We start from the raw sequence: 17,008 nt of genomic DNA, 5'->3' as shown, positions 1-17,008 counted from the left end.
AAACAGGCTCCAGGCTCGGAGCCATCAGCCCAGAGCCTGACGCGGGGCTCGAACTCACGGACCGCGAGATCGTGACCTGGCTGAAGTCGGACGCTTAACCGACTGCGCCACCCAGGCGCCCCAAATTACCAGATTTTTAAAAAGTCTTCTTATCCCTGCAATGTCTCTATTTCCACCAAGTAGTTTTATTGTTTGTTTTGGCTTCAGCTTTCCTCAGACATTCAGTGACACTTTGAGCTGATATTTAAGAGTGAAAACTAAGAAGTTGTTAGAAATTCTGGGCTGGTGGGTAGGCCTTATCTACTGTGTATTTTAATATAAAACTACTGAACTGGGCTGTTTCTTTGTGGAGTACCCCATCGTGAGCATACTTGTAACTCTTCTCAGATTTCCCAAAGAAAATATTCTCAATCTACTGTTTGCAAGAGATAAGCCTGGCTGATGGCACACAGGGTCCTGAGGGCGTGGTGAACAGAGCTGAAAGTATTCTCACTCACTATATAAAATTTCCCTAATATCCCTGTTTTTAGTATGTTACTGGAGCCTTCAACTGTGCTTGCATTCTCCTGTTAAGAGACCCTCTCCCTTGTATTGTTCCCTTTACTTGATTCTTCTTCCTTGCTTCTCCTTCTCTCTCTCTTCTACCTCCTGCTATTAGCTGGGAACATCAGAGTAAAGGTACCAGAACAGAGGAATTTCTGTCCCTAGATCAAAAAAGCCTGCCTTAACCTTTTTTTCCTTCATTCTTTGCCACTTGAGGACTCTCTGAAATTGTTATTTATCTTCCAGTTTTTATTTATTTTCTCAACTGCTAAGGGTTTCTCTAAGTGTTTTTGTGGTCAGTCTGTGATGGATTTGTATAATAGTGCAAAGTACTTTTCTGCTATAATTAAGTAGCAAGCACTGCTATCATTCTGGCTCTAGAGACCAGACACCATCAACCATCACCTTTCTTCTAAGTTTCTTAAGAGATGAGAAAGCAAGAGAAGAAAATCAGGGAGCTGTTAAAAGGGAAAATGCAGCTAACTCTTCAAACTTAATTTCAACACTATACCACTACAAAGAACTTCCACTTATTATCTGGGTTAAAAATGTGTAATTTGAAATTAGCAAGTTTACATAGGGTTTTTTTTAATTTCTAATTACATGAGAAACAATGCCTCTCCTTTTGCAAAAAATAAGGAAGGGAGAAAGGCAAAACATAGTTCTGGCCTTTTCCTGCCAAAAACACTAAAAAGCAGTTCCTCCCAAAGGACAAGTTCAAGGAAATGATATTCCTACTACTTTCAGTGAAACTAATTAATTATTCCTTTTTTTTCTTACTAAGATCAATAGTAGTGCTAATAAAAATATAATGGAAGTCACATATGTAATTTTAAATTTTCTAGTAGCCATATAAAAAAGTAAAAAGAAACAGTCAAAATTAATATTTTGCAAATACTGAGCTATATAAACGTATTATATATAACTCAATATATGTAAAAGATATTGGCACTTCAACATGTATTCAATATAAAAATTATTAATGAAGTATTTTACACTCTCATACTAAGTCTTCAAAATGTGGTATTTTACACTTACAGCACATTCCAATTTTGACTAGCTGCATGTCAAGTACTCAGTAGTCACATGTAGTTAGTGGGTACTGTATTGGACATAGTCTATACACAGGTCTTTAGTATGTCTTAAAAAAGGATGCTTTGAAATGTAGTAAAATGTGTTGTTTACTGACCACTGATTGCCTTATCCTAATTTTCTCTACTACTTTCATTTCCCTCTCTGTACTTCATAATTTGTTTCTCTTTTCCCTCTTTGAAAGGAATTCTCTTCCTACCTCTTCTATTTTTGGCTAGCTTTGCTTTGACTTCACCATTATTTCTAGTAGTGAGCTGCAAAGAATAAAACATGACCTTGACCAATCCCTTTTTGTCTTACAATGGAGACCTGTATTCCTTCTTTTGGGTGGGGGAGACATGAGGCAGATATGACTAATCTTTTTCCTTTTATGCCAAAAAAAAATTGTGAAAGCCAAAATGACTTTGCCTTCATAGCTGTCAGATATCCTCCTCTATAATGACCTCTGTGCTTCTTTCTTTAAGGAATGGTGGACAAACTGGGGTATCTCATTTTAGAGTACAGGATCCTTTTATAAAATATTGGGCTTATCTAAATTGTCAAAGTAGTAATTCAATTTCATAAGGTCTAGTTGATTCTCTGACAGAAAAGAATTTAAAAAGGAGGAAGCCATGAGATAAAAAGTACTAGAAAGCACCCAAGGGTTCCTCCCCTAAAAGAAGTATCTCCAACATGGATATCCATAGGTTCTTAGATGGCCTTATGTAGCAGAGGGTAAAAAGCAGGTGTGAGTGTTGTTTGGTGATGGTACAGGATTGTTTGTTGCAGACAGAGCCTGACATCACCCAAAAAGTCTGAGGAAGAAGGGGGCAACAGAAATCTACCTACTTCTCTTTCCTTACTTACTTACTTTTTCCTATTTTTTTAGTACTTACTCTTTCCTATTTTTTAAAAGAGTGGTTTTTAATTATCTTTGTAAGAAGTTAATCATGGAGAATTAACAAAGAGACTATTCAAAATTTATCACTGTAAAAAACTGAAATTAACCTAAAATTCAACAATAAAGTATCATAAAGATAACTGCTATAGACACGAAATCCTATAGACCTGAAAGTTAACAGGTATAAGCAAATAACAGATGTTAGGAAAATTGGTCACTGGATGAAATAAATAGCCTGTTTGCTATACTTTTCCAAGGCAATAAAATATTACTATGCTCCAGATAAATCTCAGGAAAATTATCATTTAAGAACACCATTCTATAATTCAAGAATTACAGTGATCCAATTATATCTAATATATTATCTGTACATTAAAAAAAATAAAATATGATGTGCTGAACTGGTACAGGCTTTGCACTTTACAAAATACTTTCCCAAAAATCAGGTCATCTGACTCACATAACAATTAAGTGAAAAAGGTACGGTAAACATCCATTCATATACCAAGCATATGCTGAAGGCTGACAACAATAAATAAGAGTTCCTTACCCTTCAGGAAGTCACAGGCCAAGAAAGAAAAAAAAAAAAAAACGAGCAAATAACACTGCAGTATGATAAATGATGTTCAAGGTTCAATGGAAGTACTAAGGACTGGGTGTCTAAATCAGTTTGTCCAGTGGTAAAGCGGTTCTTATTTTATAGAGGAAGAAACTAAGACTCAGAAAAGCTCCGTGACTAGACTTTACAGCAGGTATATCCAAGGTCAGGTTTGAATCCATGTTTTTGCCTCCTAATCCAGTAATCTTTTTACTACATTAGACTCACTGCTCTCTGAAGTGTGACAGCTGCTTTATACTCCATGAGAGATGGCCTCTGTTGGCGAAAAATTTTCCTTTCCCTGTACCCTCTCCAGTGTTTCTGGATAATCAATGCTGATTTCTCTTCTATTTCCCGATTATGTTTTTCCACCTGACCTAGAAAGATGACACACACTATTACAACATACTCAACTACTATGCTTTCTCAAGTTCTGGAATCAGGACAATGATAGTAACAACAATCTTATGGTCTTTTTATTTGTTTCTTTAAATATTGTTCATTAATTTCCCCAATTTTATTATTTTACAGTAGTTCTAACATAGTAGGAAAAAAATCTCCAAAAGCTTTCTCAGATTATGTCGCTTCTTTTAGAGAAAAGATTCATATAATTTTTTTTGTGGCAAAGTAATGAGAAAAGGGTTAATATTAATAATCCAATAGTAAGAATATTTAGAAAAAAGAATCCCAAGTACATAGTAGGAATTCAATCCATACCACGAGAGGGAAAAGGCAAAATGTGTGTATGTATTAACTACTCTGTGTACTTCTAAATTTCTCTTATCTACAGATGACTTTTTTTTTTCTTTCTCAGACTCGTTGTACGTGAGAAAGAGAAAGAACTCTAGGGCGTCTCACAGATGGGAAATTGAGTGGATTGTTGGTGCCATTATCTGAGAAGGGGAATACAGGGAGAGGAAATTGGTGGGGGAAGTGGGCAGATAATGACTAGTTTTAGGATGCCTGTGGATATCTAAGTAAAGCTATCCAATAGAGAACTGGCTACAGAGCTGTGCAGTCCAATATAGTTGACACTAACCACAAATAGCTACTTTAAATAAAGTGAAATTAAAGATTCATGTGCTTGCATGCACTAACCATATTTCAAGTACTCAATGGTCATGTCTAACCAGTGGGAACCATATTAAACAGTGCAAATAAAGAACATTTCATTTTGTAAAAAGGTTTATTAGGAAGTGCTGGTTTAGAGCTTGGGAGGGTGAAGATGCAAACAAGATTTGAATGTTCACTCAGTTGGTAGTTGAAGCTATAGTTACGGATAAGATACGGCAGAAAGAGCAACATGAGAGTGAGGAGTAAAGATGGAACACTATGAAACATTTATATTTACGGGAAAAAATGAGAAATAAGAGGGTAGTGGAGAACACTGGGAGTGAGTGGTAGGAGGGGAAGGGGAAGAACAATCCAATTCCCAGACTGTAATATTAATCTCAGTTTAGTGTATCAAAGGTGGTAAGATGTCACAAGGTTTATACTGGTGTATGAGTAAAGTTCAGATGCCAGAATGTAGCAATATTCAAACTCCTTACTTAGGGTCAAGGGGATTCTTTCTCTATGTCTCTGAAAGCTATCTTTAAAGCTATCACATATTTTTATGTTTCACTAATTTATCCAAAAGATACGAAAACTAGTTGAGAGACTGCTCATCATCAATAATAGGCCTTAATCAGAAAAAATAGTAACTTTTTTTTTTGACTCGAGATTTAACAAGGTTTACCTGGAAAAGGGAGAAACAGGGAAACAGTCCAAATTAAAAGAAAAAAAAAAAATCAGGTAGAGGGAAATCTGGCTCATTAAAAGATGCTTTAAATATTTTTACACTTAGAAAATTGACATTGCCACGCACCTGGATGAACTATTTCAAGCATACTCAGCCGTAATTCTCGGGACAGTCTCATGGCTCTCTGTCTTTGAATGTGCAACTGTAATCTGCGATCCTCTTCTTCCTTCTGCCTTTTTAGCTTTAGTAAGATCTTGCTTCGTTTAGATCTGTGACAGAAACAATAAGTACCTTATACGTAATTTTTTCATAAATGATGCACCCATTTAAGAAGTATATGAAAAAATGTTTAACCTCACTAGTAATTATATATATGCAGCCTTGTTACAACTGTAACAAGTTGAAAACAATAGGGAACTGGATAAATTACTGGTTCATTCACTGAACAGGATTCTATGAATAAAAACATAAAAAATTCAAAATTTTCCAAATTCAGCAACTTGGGAAAAGACCCAAATCTAATGTCAAGTAAAAATAAAATCAGGATATAGAAAACATTCCAAATTGTGTTAAAAATACATATTACATATATTAAAAAAAATTTCAATAGCAATTTTAACTGCATGAAATGATTATGAATGATTTTTATTTTCTTCATGTTTACCTATTTCTCAATTATTGACTAATAACATTTATTATTAGAACCAATTATGAAATTTTCATGTGGCCACAAATACTTAATTAGTATTTGTATATTATCTGCTTTTATTCACCAAAATTTGTCCTTAGCCATTTCTGTCCAGTTTGCTTCCTATATCACTATGCAAGGAGATCACAAGTATTAATCTATAATAAATATACTCAAAATGCTTCCAGATACCCACAGAAAGAGAAATCTAAAAAGGATTAAGAAGAGAAGAATACATTATTTATTTTACTTCTATAGACTTAATTTGCTTGTGCCTCACTCAAAAGCATTTGTTCTTAGATTCTTTTTCCAGAAATGAGGTACCTTGGCTATAGCTTTGTAGACAGGCAGACTTCAAAATGGTATAGTTATTGAGAGTTATAATGGTTTTTAATTCAGTTGCTTTTGGAAAAGGAAAAACAAGCATAAAGCAATTTAAAAATCTCTTAAAACAGAAGAGGAAAACTCACAAAATTATTCTGATAAAATTTTTTGTGTGTAATTTTTGCTTATTTTCTTTGTATTCCCTAACTGCTACCAATTACAACTTAAGGGTTTTTTCTAGTTGTACACTTTGTCAAGAGTCAAAGGTCTGTTTCAAAATGTCTTTCTTATTACCCTATTAAGAAAGGTAGAGAAGACCTCAAGTTCATGTGTGCCAAAAGGAGAAGGGGTTCTAGAGAGGATGCAGGGTTAGCTAAATAGTTTCTAAGTGTCTTTTCCTCTTTCCAAAATTTGGAAATGAAGTAAGGGGTCTTTACGTTCTCAAACAATGCTGATGTAAACTTGCCTCTCCTATAGAACTCTCCCTGCAAAATTGTGGGTTGTATAGAGCATATAAGTAAGGACATTTTGCCCTTTACCTACTTATGGAGGATAAAAGAGAACAACTGTCCCTAAACAAAATCTCCTTTTAAACTAATTGTTTATAGATTATCATGTTTAACATTGCATTATCATTATTTTAAATTTACTATTAGTATGAGAAACCTAGTAATCATTAAAACTGAATTGCTAGGACATTTAATCTGTCAGAAAACTGTGTCTGGGTAAAAGCTTAAGCATACAGGCTATAAAATATGGGAAAAATGAAAAGATTATGGTGTGTGCAGTAGAAGTAAAACACAGAAATATAGTAGAAAAGTGAGGTTCAGTGATTGAAATGACAAATGATAAATATGTGTTTCTGGATTCACATGCTTTATTCATGTTCAAAAACATTTATTAGGAATTAATGTGATTTTGAATTTGAATGTTTTCCTCCCACTTAGGAACATTCTAGTTAGTTACTAGTAGCTACTTACTCTGGAGTTCTAGTTAGGAGTTCCTTTAATCACTAAAAAATTTGAGTACTCATTTAACTGGTTTCTTTGTAAGAAAGAATAGGCATTTGGCCATCTGGCAACTGTACTGCACTTCTATAAATGAAATGACTGATCAGATATATTTGCAAGATAATTTACATAAGTACATTCCATGATCTACATTTAATCAACATGAATCTTTACCATCAAAGAGTGACCAAACGATCTACTGCCAAAATATCAGGAATTCTCTAGGAATTCCTCTTTTGCAGAATAGTAAGTATGAACTAGGGGAACACCATATGAGTTCATGGCCAAAATAGTTGATGGGCTCTGTTCATTAACTCAACAAATATTTATAAAGAGTGATTGCTGTCTGCTTGATACTGCAACTCAGGCAAACAGAGAATAGATAATATTTCTGCCCTTCAGAAGCTCAATTTCAAGAAGTTGAAAGGTAGCAGAATATGCTACTTTGGCATAAAGATTAATTTTGAGCAGGCAAATGAGAGAGAGGCAAATGAGAATCTGCCAGTGCAGAAAGAGTCTTCCCAGAGCATACTTTATCAAACTAAAAGCAGAAGCCTCTCAGAAATGAAGACTGCTATAAATCCCCCCTCCCAAAGAAGTTTTATGGCCATGAAGAAGATGGAAAGTTGGTGCCAAGATGGATCTAGACAAATAACCTACATATGATATTAGTTTTCCAAATATATTTACCTTCCCATAATTTCCTGATGTTGGAAGCCTAAAACCCCTTTTGTTTTTACCTGTCACCTCTCTATGAATTTATTATTCTTTGTTAAGATGCTACCCAAGCCCAAACCACTCATTGGAGTTACTCATTATGTGAGGTTTCTTCTGCAGGATGTGTACTGCACACATTAATAAACTGTTTTTCTCTTGTTAATCTGTTTTGTTTTCCTTTTTTTGTCAGTCTAATTTTCAGAGCCCCAGGGAATGAACCTAAGATAGGTAGAGGAAACATTTTTTTCTTCCCCTACAAAGTGAAACAAGTATAATTAAGACACCAAAATATTGGGGCCTGGGTGGCTCAGTTGGTTAAGCGTCCAACTTCAGCTCACGTCATGATCTCCCTGTCCGTGAGTTCGAGCCCCGCGTCAGGCTCTGTTCTGACAGCTCAGAGCATGGAGCCTGCTTCAGATTCTGTGTCTCCCTCTCTCTCTGCCCTTCCCCCGCTCACACTCTGTCTCTCTCACTCCCAAAAATGAATAAATGTTAAAAAAAAATTAAAAAAAAAAAACAAAGACACCAAAATGTCAGCACTATGATAAAGGTAGGTAGGTTGTGTGGTTTCCCAAAGATAACTGGTGCAGCTATTAGCTGCTTCAGAAAACCTTGCTGAGGAAAAGAGCACTTAACATTAAATAAAGTTTCTGACCATAAAAAATGATTCAGTAAAAAAGAAACCCCCAAGTGGTGAGAGGATGGGCAAAATGGGTGAAGGGGAGTGGGAAGTACAGGCTTCTAGTTATGGAATAAGTAACTAAGAGGGATGAAAGGTACAGACAGCATAGGGAATACAGTTAATGGTATTGTAATAGCCTGTGTGGTAACAGATGGTAGCTACACTTGTGGTGAGCACAGCCTAAGTATAGAGTGATTTTATCACTACACTGTATACCTGAAACTAATAATCACACTTCAGTTTAAAAAAAAAAAAAAGACAGTTCAAAGGCATCTAACACAACATAAAAAAGAAAAAAAGAAAAGAAACCCCTAAGAAGGCACATCAATAAGAGTATGACTACACAAGAGTGCCTCTTGCTGGAATTTAAAAAGCTCTGATGAATCTGGGTCCATAATTATGAGTGGTGGGCAGTTCCTTCCTCCCCAAAAAAACATGGGAGGCAAAAATTACCCTGAGATAATGACCTGACCACAAAGAGACAGAAATAACCTTTGCAGAAAGGTCAGTCATAAAGGAAGCAAGAAAAATTTGCATAAATTATTTCAACTAGTAAAAGAGGAAAAGTACTAAAGCCTGAACAAACTTGAAATTTAAAAATTAAATAAAACCCAAAGGTTAAAACTATACTTCAATCTGTTCTAAGACTTCAAACTCAAAATACTGGAAAAAAACAAACTGTTTATAACATGAGATTTAAATAATTTTGGCTTCACAGCTAATTTCTTTTAACGGAAATAGTTATAACTGGACTGGTTTTGTTATATAAAGCAATGCAGTTTCTATTTTAAAATAGTGTAACATTAATTAGAATCCAGGGGTGCCTGGGTGGCTCAGTTGGTAAAGCGTCCATCTTCAGCTCAGGTCATGATCTTGCAGTTCGTGGGTTCTAGCCCTGCATCCGGCTCTGTGCTGACAGCTCGGAGCCTGGAACCTGCTTCAGATTCTGTGTCTCCCCCTCTCTCTGCCCCTCCCCTCCTCATGCTCTGTTGCTCTCTCTCTCTCTCTCAAGAGTAAATAAACATTAAAAAAAAAAAAAAGAATCTATAACTATACTTTTAAGTGAACAGAATCGGCAATCCTGGGGTACTTTTAAATATAGATTTTTATATTACAAGAAAAAGTAGATGGGCAAATTTGACAACTATTGTGAGACTAAACATTAAAGGTCTGAATCCATGTTATGGGGGTACCTTTAAATGTAAGAGGGCAGAGAGCTGAGAATGATAGCAAGTAGAATTCATAAGTAATAAATACTCTGAGTTCACCACAGAAGGCAAGGCTATGCCAAGAACATCTCAGATTCTTGAAGAGAATAATATACACTGTGACTCTCAAAATATTCATCATTACCCATATTTATTTGACCAAAGAAATATTTTTAAAAATGTTTTTAAAGAAATTCATTGTAGGATACATAGTAAACCATGAGCAATGCTGGAATGGATTATAATTGCCTCTCACAAGTACTATTCATTTAATATATCTGTTTGTCTAACTAGATTTGTAAATCTTCAATGGCAAAAAATGTGCCATATGTAGTTCCCCGCTATCATTTTTTTAAGTTCCAGGTAATATGCTAAAAAAAAACAAACACCCTTTATATTATTTTAATCTTGGGAGGTACACAATTATCGCCATTATATAGATGGAGAATTTGAGGATGAAAGAGGTTGGGCAACTTGTCCAGGGTCTTTTAGCCCATAAATTGCTGAGGTGGAATACAAAATCAAGTCTGTTTAACTCTTCCAATACCTAGCATGGCCTCTGGCATATATTAGGCAATTGAAACATGTTTAAAAAATTCATGTTGGGGTGCCTGGGTGGCGCAGTCGGTTAAGCGTCCGACTTCAGCCAGGTCACGATCTCGCGGTCCGTGAGTTCGAGCCCCGCGTCGGGCTCTGGGCTGATGGCTCGGAGCCTGGAGCCTGTTTCCGATTCTGTGTCTCCCTCTCTCTCTGCCCCTCCCCCGTTCATGCTCTGTCTCTCTCTGTCCCCAAAATAAATAAACGTTGAAAAAAAAAAAATTTAAAAATTCATATTAAAAAAAAACTCATGCCCAATATTAATAATCTATCTTTAACTCTTCTCTAAAGGAAATTTTCATCAATGATTTAAATCTAAATTTTAGCTCACTATTTAAAAAAAAATTTGTAACTGAGAAATGCAGCTGTAGTTATTAAAAGACTAGTTTTAGTTCTCTTAAAAAACTGACTTCTGGAATATGCAAGTTTCACTTTAGTAAATGAAAATTTAGCTTTAAGTCTAAGGCTACATGAAAATCACCTTTGAGATAGCTCTATTTCATCACAAATGACTAGGAGCTAAGTCATTTACGTGTGTGTGTGTGTGTGTGTGTGTGTGTGTGTGTGTGTGTGTGTTATTCTTTCCATTGGCTCTAAGAATCTGGATGGATCAGTCATAAATAATATGCTGTCAGTATTTTCACTTTTGGTCCACTTGAAACAAGGATGAATGACAAACTGTGTCATATCTAAATGACAATACCTATCTGTGCCATATTTACTGATAAAACTCAAGTGAACATACTAAAACCATTATGAACTCATACATGTTTTTACCATAATTACATATGAACAATTAAGGCACTTTTTACTTCAAGGGTTAAATAAAATAATTGACTATCACTGCCTCTCTCTGTAGGCTTGGCCCACAAAAAATGTCTTATCAAGTGAGTAAGACTATATATTTAGTCCATCAGATTTTTGTCTTTCATTATGTCCTTTGCTTTGAAAGTACATCTAGTTACTGGAGTGCTGGTACTCAGAAATGTGTTTTCAGAACAAGAATGAAAGCAATAGTAAAAGAAACAGCTGGAGGAGCAAGTTGGTGGAGCAGGAGTACCCTGAGATCATCTCCTTCCCCAGAAAATAAGGCTACAACTAAATACAGAGCAACTCTCTCTGAGAACAACCTAAAGATTAGCTATTCCACAGCTAAAGATATAAAGACAAAGCACATGGAGAAAAGTAGGAGAGACAGAGATGAGATCTGGTGCAGTGACCCACAGGGGGAGAGATGCCACAGGTATAGAGGTCTTCCCTATGCAGCAAGGGTTTCAAACCCGACATCAGGCTATCTTGCCCTGGAGATGTTCGTCCAGAGAAGTGCCCATAAATTTCTGGCTTTGAAAATCAGTGGAGCATAATTCTGGGACAGCAGAGAGGCTATAGGAAACAAAGACTGTATTCTTAAAGGTCTCATGCACAAACTTACTTCTCTGAGACCCAGCACAGAGGCAGCAGTTTGAAAAGTGCCTCAGCTATATGTAAAGGAAAGCTGAGTGATTTCCTGACTGATTTTAGGGTATGTGCTGGAGGACCAGGGATCTGTAAGAACTTTCTCTGGGAATGGAAGTACTGGTGGGTTCCATTTCTGATACTCTCCCATCTACTCTGTTAGCATCACATACCACTCCCCAGCGTTGCCCTGTGGACTCACCACACCAACTGGCAGGTGGCATCGGCTGCGACTAGCACCTCATAAAAGCATGTTCTGCCTCACTGCATCCAGTGGAAAGCAATGGCCTGGACTGGAGCCCACCCAAGCTGGCTGGTAGGGGGAGCTGTAGACAGCCCGACCCACCAGTGTGCCCACAACAGTTGCAGCCCAATCAAAAGGAAAGTGCATGAAGTCAACACAGGGGACACCCCTGTTGCACTTAGTTTTGGTGACCTGGAGAGGACTGTGCTTCTGGCCCCTCCAGGACACCTTCTACATAAGGCTACTCTTTGAAGACCAACAATTGATCTACCTAATACATAGAAACAAACACAGAAAGTCAGGCAAAATGAGGAGACAGAGGAATATGGTACAAATGAAAAAACAAGACAAAACTTCAGAAGAAGAACTACACAAAAAGTGTGATCTACCATATAAAGAGTTCAAAGTAATTATCATAAAGATGCTCATCAAACTTGGGAGAAGAATGGATGAACACAGTGAGAATTTCAACAAAGAGACAGAAAATATAAAAAAGAACCAATCAGAGCTAAAGAATGAAATAAATGAAACGAAAAATAAGTTAGAAGGAAATCAACAGCAGATTAGATAATGCAGAAAAACCAAAGAGCAATCTGGAAGACCATGTAGTAGAAACCAGCAAAAAGACTGAAGAACTTGAAAAAATTAGAATAGTTTAAAAGACTTCTGGGACAACATCAAATGTACTAACCTTTGCATATTAGGGGTCTTGGAAGAAGAGTAAGAGAAAGGGGTACAAACCTTATTTGAAGAAATAGTAGCTGAAAACTCCCTAACCTGGGGAAGGAAACATACATCCATGTTCAAGAAACACAGAAACTCCCAACAAGATTAACCCAAAAAAGTTAATACCAAGAAACACAATAATTAACATGTCAAAAATTTAGGAGAGAATCTTAAAATCATCAAGAGATAAGAAACTAGTTATGTAATAAGGGAATGTCCACAAGGCTGATATTTAGCAGCAACTTTACAGGCCAGAGGGGAGTTGAATGATATATTCAAAGTTCTGGGGCGCCTGGGTGGCGCAGTCGGTTAAGTGTCCGACTTCAGCCAGGTCACGATCTCGCGGTCTGTGAGTTCGAGCCCCGCGTCAGGCTCTGGGCTGATGGCTCGGAGCCTGGAGCCTGTTTCCGATTCTGTGTCTCCCTCTCTCTCTGCCCCTCCCCCGTTCATGCTCTGTCTCTCTCTGTCCCAGAAATAAATAAACGTTGAAAAAAAAAAAAATTCAAAGTTCTGAAAGGAAAAACCTACAACCAAGAGTACCCAGCAATATTATCATTCAAAATAGAAGGAGATATAGAGTTCCCCAGACAAACACAAGTTAAAGGAGCTCATCACCACAAAAACCAGCCTTAAGAGAAATATTAAAAGGGACTTCTTTAAGCAGTTAAAGGCCATAACTAGAAGAAATTTATGAACAGAAAAAAATCTCACTAGTAAAAGCAAACATATAGTAAAGACAGTATATGAACCACTTATAAAGCTAGTATGAAAGCTAAAAGACAAAAGTAATAGTCAAGTGTATCTACAATAATTAGTTAAGAGACACTAAAATAAAGAGTAAAATATGATGTCAAAAACATGGTGGTGGGAGAGTGTTTTAGAATGTGTTCAAACTTAAGTGACCATTAACTTAATATAGACTGCCATAAATGAGCATTATATATGAACCTCATGGTAACCACAAACCCAAAATCTGTAACAGCTACACAAAAAATAAAAAGACAGCCAAGCATACCACTAAAAGTCATCAAATCACAGAAAAGAAAACAAGAGAAGAAAAAAACAACCACAAAAACAATGAACAAAATGGCAGTAAGTACACACCTGTTATAATTACTTTAAATGTAAATGGACTAATGTCCAATCAAAAGACACAGCATGATTAAATGGATAAAAAAGAAGACCCATCTACATGCTGCCTACGAGACTCATTTCAGACCTAAAAACACATACAGGCTGAAAATAAAGGGATGGAAAGAAGATATTTCATGCAAATGAAGTGAAAAGAAAGCTGAAGTAGCAATACATATATCAGACAAAATAGACTTTATAACAAAGACCATGAGACAAATAAGGGCATTACATAATGATGAAGAAACCAATACAGGAGGATTTAACAGTTGTAAACGTATATATTTTTTCACCTAATATATTACATATATAAATATATGCACCTAATATAGACACACCTAAATATTTAAAGCAAATTATTAACAAATGTAAAAGGAGAAACTGACAGTAATACATAATAGCAGGGACTTTAATAACCCATTTATGTCACTGAATAGATCATCGAGACAGAAAATCAATAAGGAAAAAGTGGTCTTAAACGACACTTTAGACCAGATGGATTTATATACACAGAACATTCCATCCAAAACCAGCAAACTACACATTCTTTTTAAGTGCACATGGAACATTCTTGAGGATAAATCACAGGTTAAACAACAAAACAAGTCTCAACAAATTTAAGACTGAAATCATATTAAGTATCTCTTCCAACCACAATGGTATAAAACTAGAAATCAATTACAAGAAAAAAAAACTGGAACAAACACAAACACGTGGAGGCTAAACAACATGCTATTAAATAAACAATGGGTCAACAAAGAAATAAAAGAGGAAATAAAACATTACATTGAGACAAATAAAAATGGAAACACAACATTCCGAAATCTATAGGATTCAGCAAAAGTAGTTCCAAGAGGAAAGTTTATAGCAATACAGGCCTACCTAAAAAAAAAAAAAAAAAAAAAAATCTAAAACCTAATTTTAAACCTAAAACAACTAGAAAAAGAAAAAGCCCACAGCTAATAGAAGAAAAAAAAATGAAGACCAGAGCAGAAATAAATTAAATTAAAAAAAAAGATCAATGAAACTAAGAACTGATTCTTCAAAAATATAAGCAAAATAAACCTTTAGCCAAATTCATCAAGAAAAAAAGAGAGGGCCCAAATAAATAAAATCAGATGAAAGAGAGGTTACAACTAACACCATAGAAGTACTTGGAAAATTACATGCCAACAAATTAGGCAACATAGAACCCACAAAAAATGAAATATACAATCTTACAAGAGTGAATCAGGAAGAAGCAAAATCTTAACAGAGCAATTACTAGTAATGATATCAAATCAATTATCAACAAAGCTTCCAACAAACACAAGTCCAGGATCAGTGGCTTCCCAGGTGAATTCTACCAAACATTTAGAGTTAGTATCTACTCTTCTCAAACTACGCCAAAAAATTTAAGAGAAAGGAACACTTCAAAATTCATTCTACAAGGCCAGCATTACCTTGATACCAAAACTAGACAAAGACACTAAAAAGAAAAGGAAAAAAAGAAAATTATAGGCCAATAACCCTGATAAACATAGATAGATGCAAAATTCCTCAATAAAATATTAGCAAATGGCATTCAATGATGCATTAAAAGGATCATACATCATGATCAAGTGGGATTTATTCCAGGGATGCAAGGATGGTTCAATATCCACAAATCAATCCATATGATATACCATATTAACAAAGGAAAAAAATCATATGATAATCTCAACAGATGTAGATAAAGCATCTGACAAATCCAATAAGCCATTTATGGTAAAAACTCCCAATGAAGTATGTTTAGAGGGAAGATACCTCAAAATAATACAGGACATATATGACAAACCCATAGCTAACATCATATTCAATGGTGAAAAACAGAGCTTCTCCTCTAAGATCAGGAACAAGACATGGATTCCACCCTTGCCACTTTTATTGATCATAGTTCTGGAAGTCCTAGTCATAGCAATCAGACAAGAAAAAGAGATACAAGGCATCCAAACTGGGAAGTAAGCAGAAAACCATCACTGTTTCCAAATGATGTAATACTATATATAGAAAATCCTAATGATTCCACCAAAAAACTATTAGAACAAATTAATTCATTACATTTCTAGGTTAAAAAATTAATTGACAGACATCTGTTATATTTCCATATGCTAATAATGAAGTAGCAGAAAGAGAAATTAAGAAAACAATCCCATTTACAATTCTATCAAAATAATAAAATATCTAGTAATAAATTTAACCAAGGAGGTGAAAGATGTGTATTCTGAAAACTATAAGACACTGATGAAAGAAACTGATGATGGCACAAGTGGAAAGATATACTGTGCTCATGGATTAGAAGAATTAATACTAAAATGTCCATACTACTCAAAGTAATCTACAGATTCAATGCAGTCTCTATCTACATTGGCATTTTTCACAGAACTCGTACAAATGAATCCTAAAAGTTGTATGGAACAACAAAAGACCCTGGATAGCCAAAGTAATCTTGAAAAAGAACAACAAAGCTGGAGGTATCACGTTCCCAGATTTCAAATTATAGTACAAAGCCCTAGTATTTAAAACAGTATGGTGCTGGCACAAAAACATGTAGACCAGTGAAAAAGAATAGAGAGTTCAGAAATAAACCCAAACTCCTATGGTCAATTATCTGTGACAAAGGAGGCAAGAATATACAATGATAGTCTCTTCAACAAATGGTGGCTGGGAAAATTGGACAACTACATGCAAATGAATGAAACTAAACCACTTTCTTATATAAAAATACTTTAAACGTATTAAAGACCTAAATGTTAAGACATGAAACCATAAAACTCCTAAAACAAAACACTGGCAATAAACTCTTGGACATCAGTGTTGGCAATTTTTTTTTGGATCTGTCTCCTCAGAAAACAAAAGGAAAAATAAACTATTGTGACTATGTCAAACTAAAAAGCTTTTATACAGTGATATAATACCAACAAAACAAAAAGCAACCTATGAATGGGGAAGATTATCTGCAAATGATATATCTGATAAGGGGTTAATATCCAAAATATATAAAGAACTCACGCAACTCAAAACCAAAAATGGCCCCTAAAAAATTCAGTTAAAAAATGGGTAGAGACCCTGAATACACATTTTTCTAAGGAACACATACAGATGGCCAAAAGACACATGGAAAAATACTCAACATCACTAATCATCAGGGAAATGCAAATCAAAACCACAATGAGGTATTACCTTACACTTGTCAGAGTGGCTAGTGTAAAAAGACAAGAAATAACAAGTATTGGCAAGGATATGAAAGAAAAGGGAAACCTAGTGCATGGGGTCAAAATGTATATTGGTGTAGCCACTATAGAAAACAGTATGGAAGTTCCTAAAAAAATTAAAAATAGAAATACCTTATAA

The 17,008-nt window shown here is 35.3% G+C and overlaps 1 protein-coding gene across 6 annotated transcripts in view; it reads right to left on the bottom strand.

Annotated features, from left to right (window-relative positions):
* The window catches only part of IQCB1 (IQ motif containing B1), a 64,135-nt gene that overhangs the window by 14,360 nt on the left and 32,767 nt on the right, over positions 1-17,008 (bottom strand). For all 6 annotated transcript variants that reach the window (XM_030329735.1, XM_030329736.1, XM_030329737.1 and 3 more), the window contains 2 exons: positions 4,981-5,123; positions 3,342-3,490 (listed from right to left, as the gene is read on the bottom strand). In XM_030329735.1, the coding sequence (XP_030185595.1) occupies positions 3,342-3,490; positions 4,981-5,123 (292 nt within the window). The remainder of the gene's footprint in view (positions 1-3,341; positions 3,491-4,980; positions 5,124-17,008) is intronic.

The sequence above is a fragment of the Lynx canadensis genome, chromosome C2, assembly GCF_007474595.2.
Source record: "Lynx canadensis isolate LIC74 chromosome C2, mLynCan4.pri.v2, whole genome shotgun sequence".
NCBI lineage: Eukaryota > Metazoa > Chordata > Mammalia > Carnivora > Felidae > Lynx > Lynx canadensis.
Note: the sequence above shows the minus strand (reverse complement) of the source record. Positions and strands in the feature narration are given on the sequence as shown.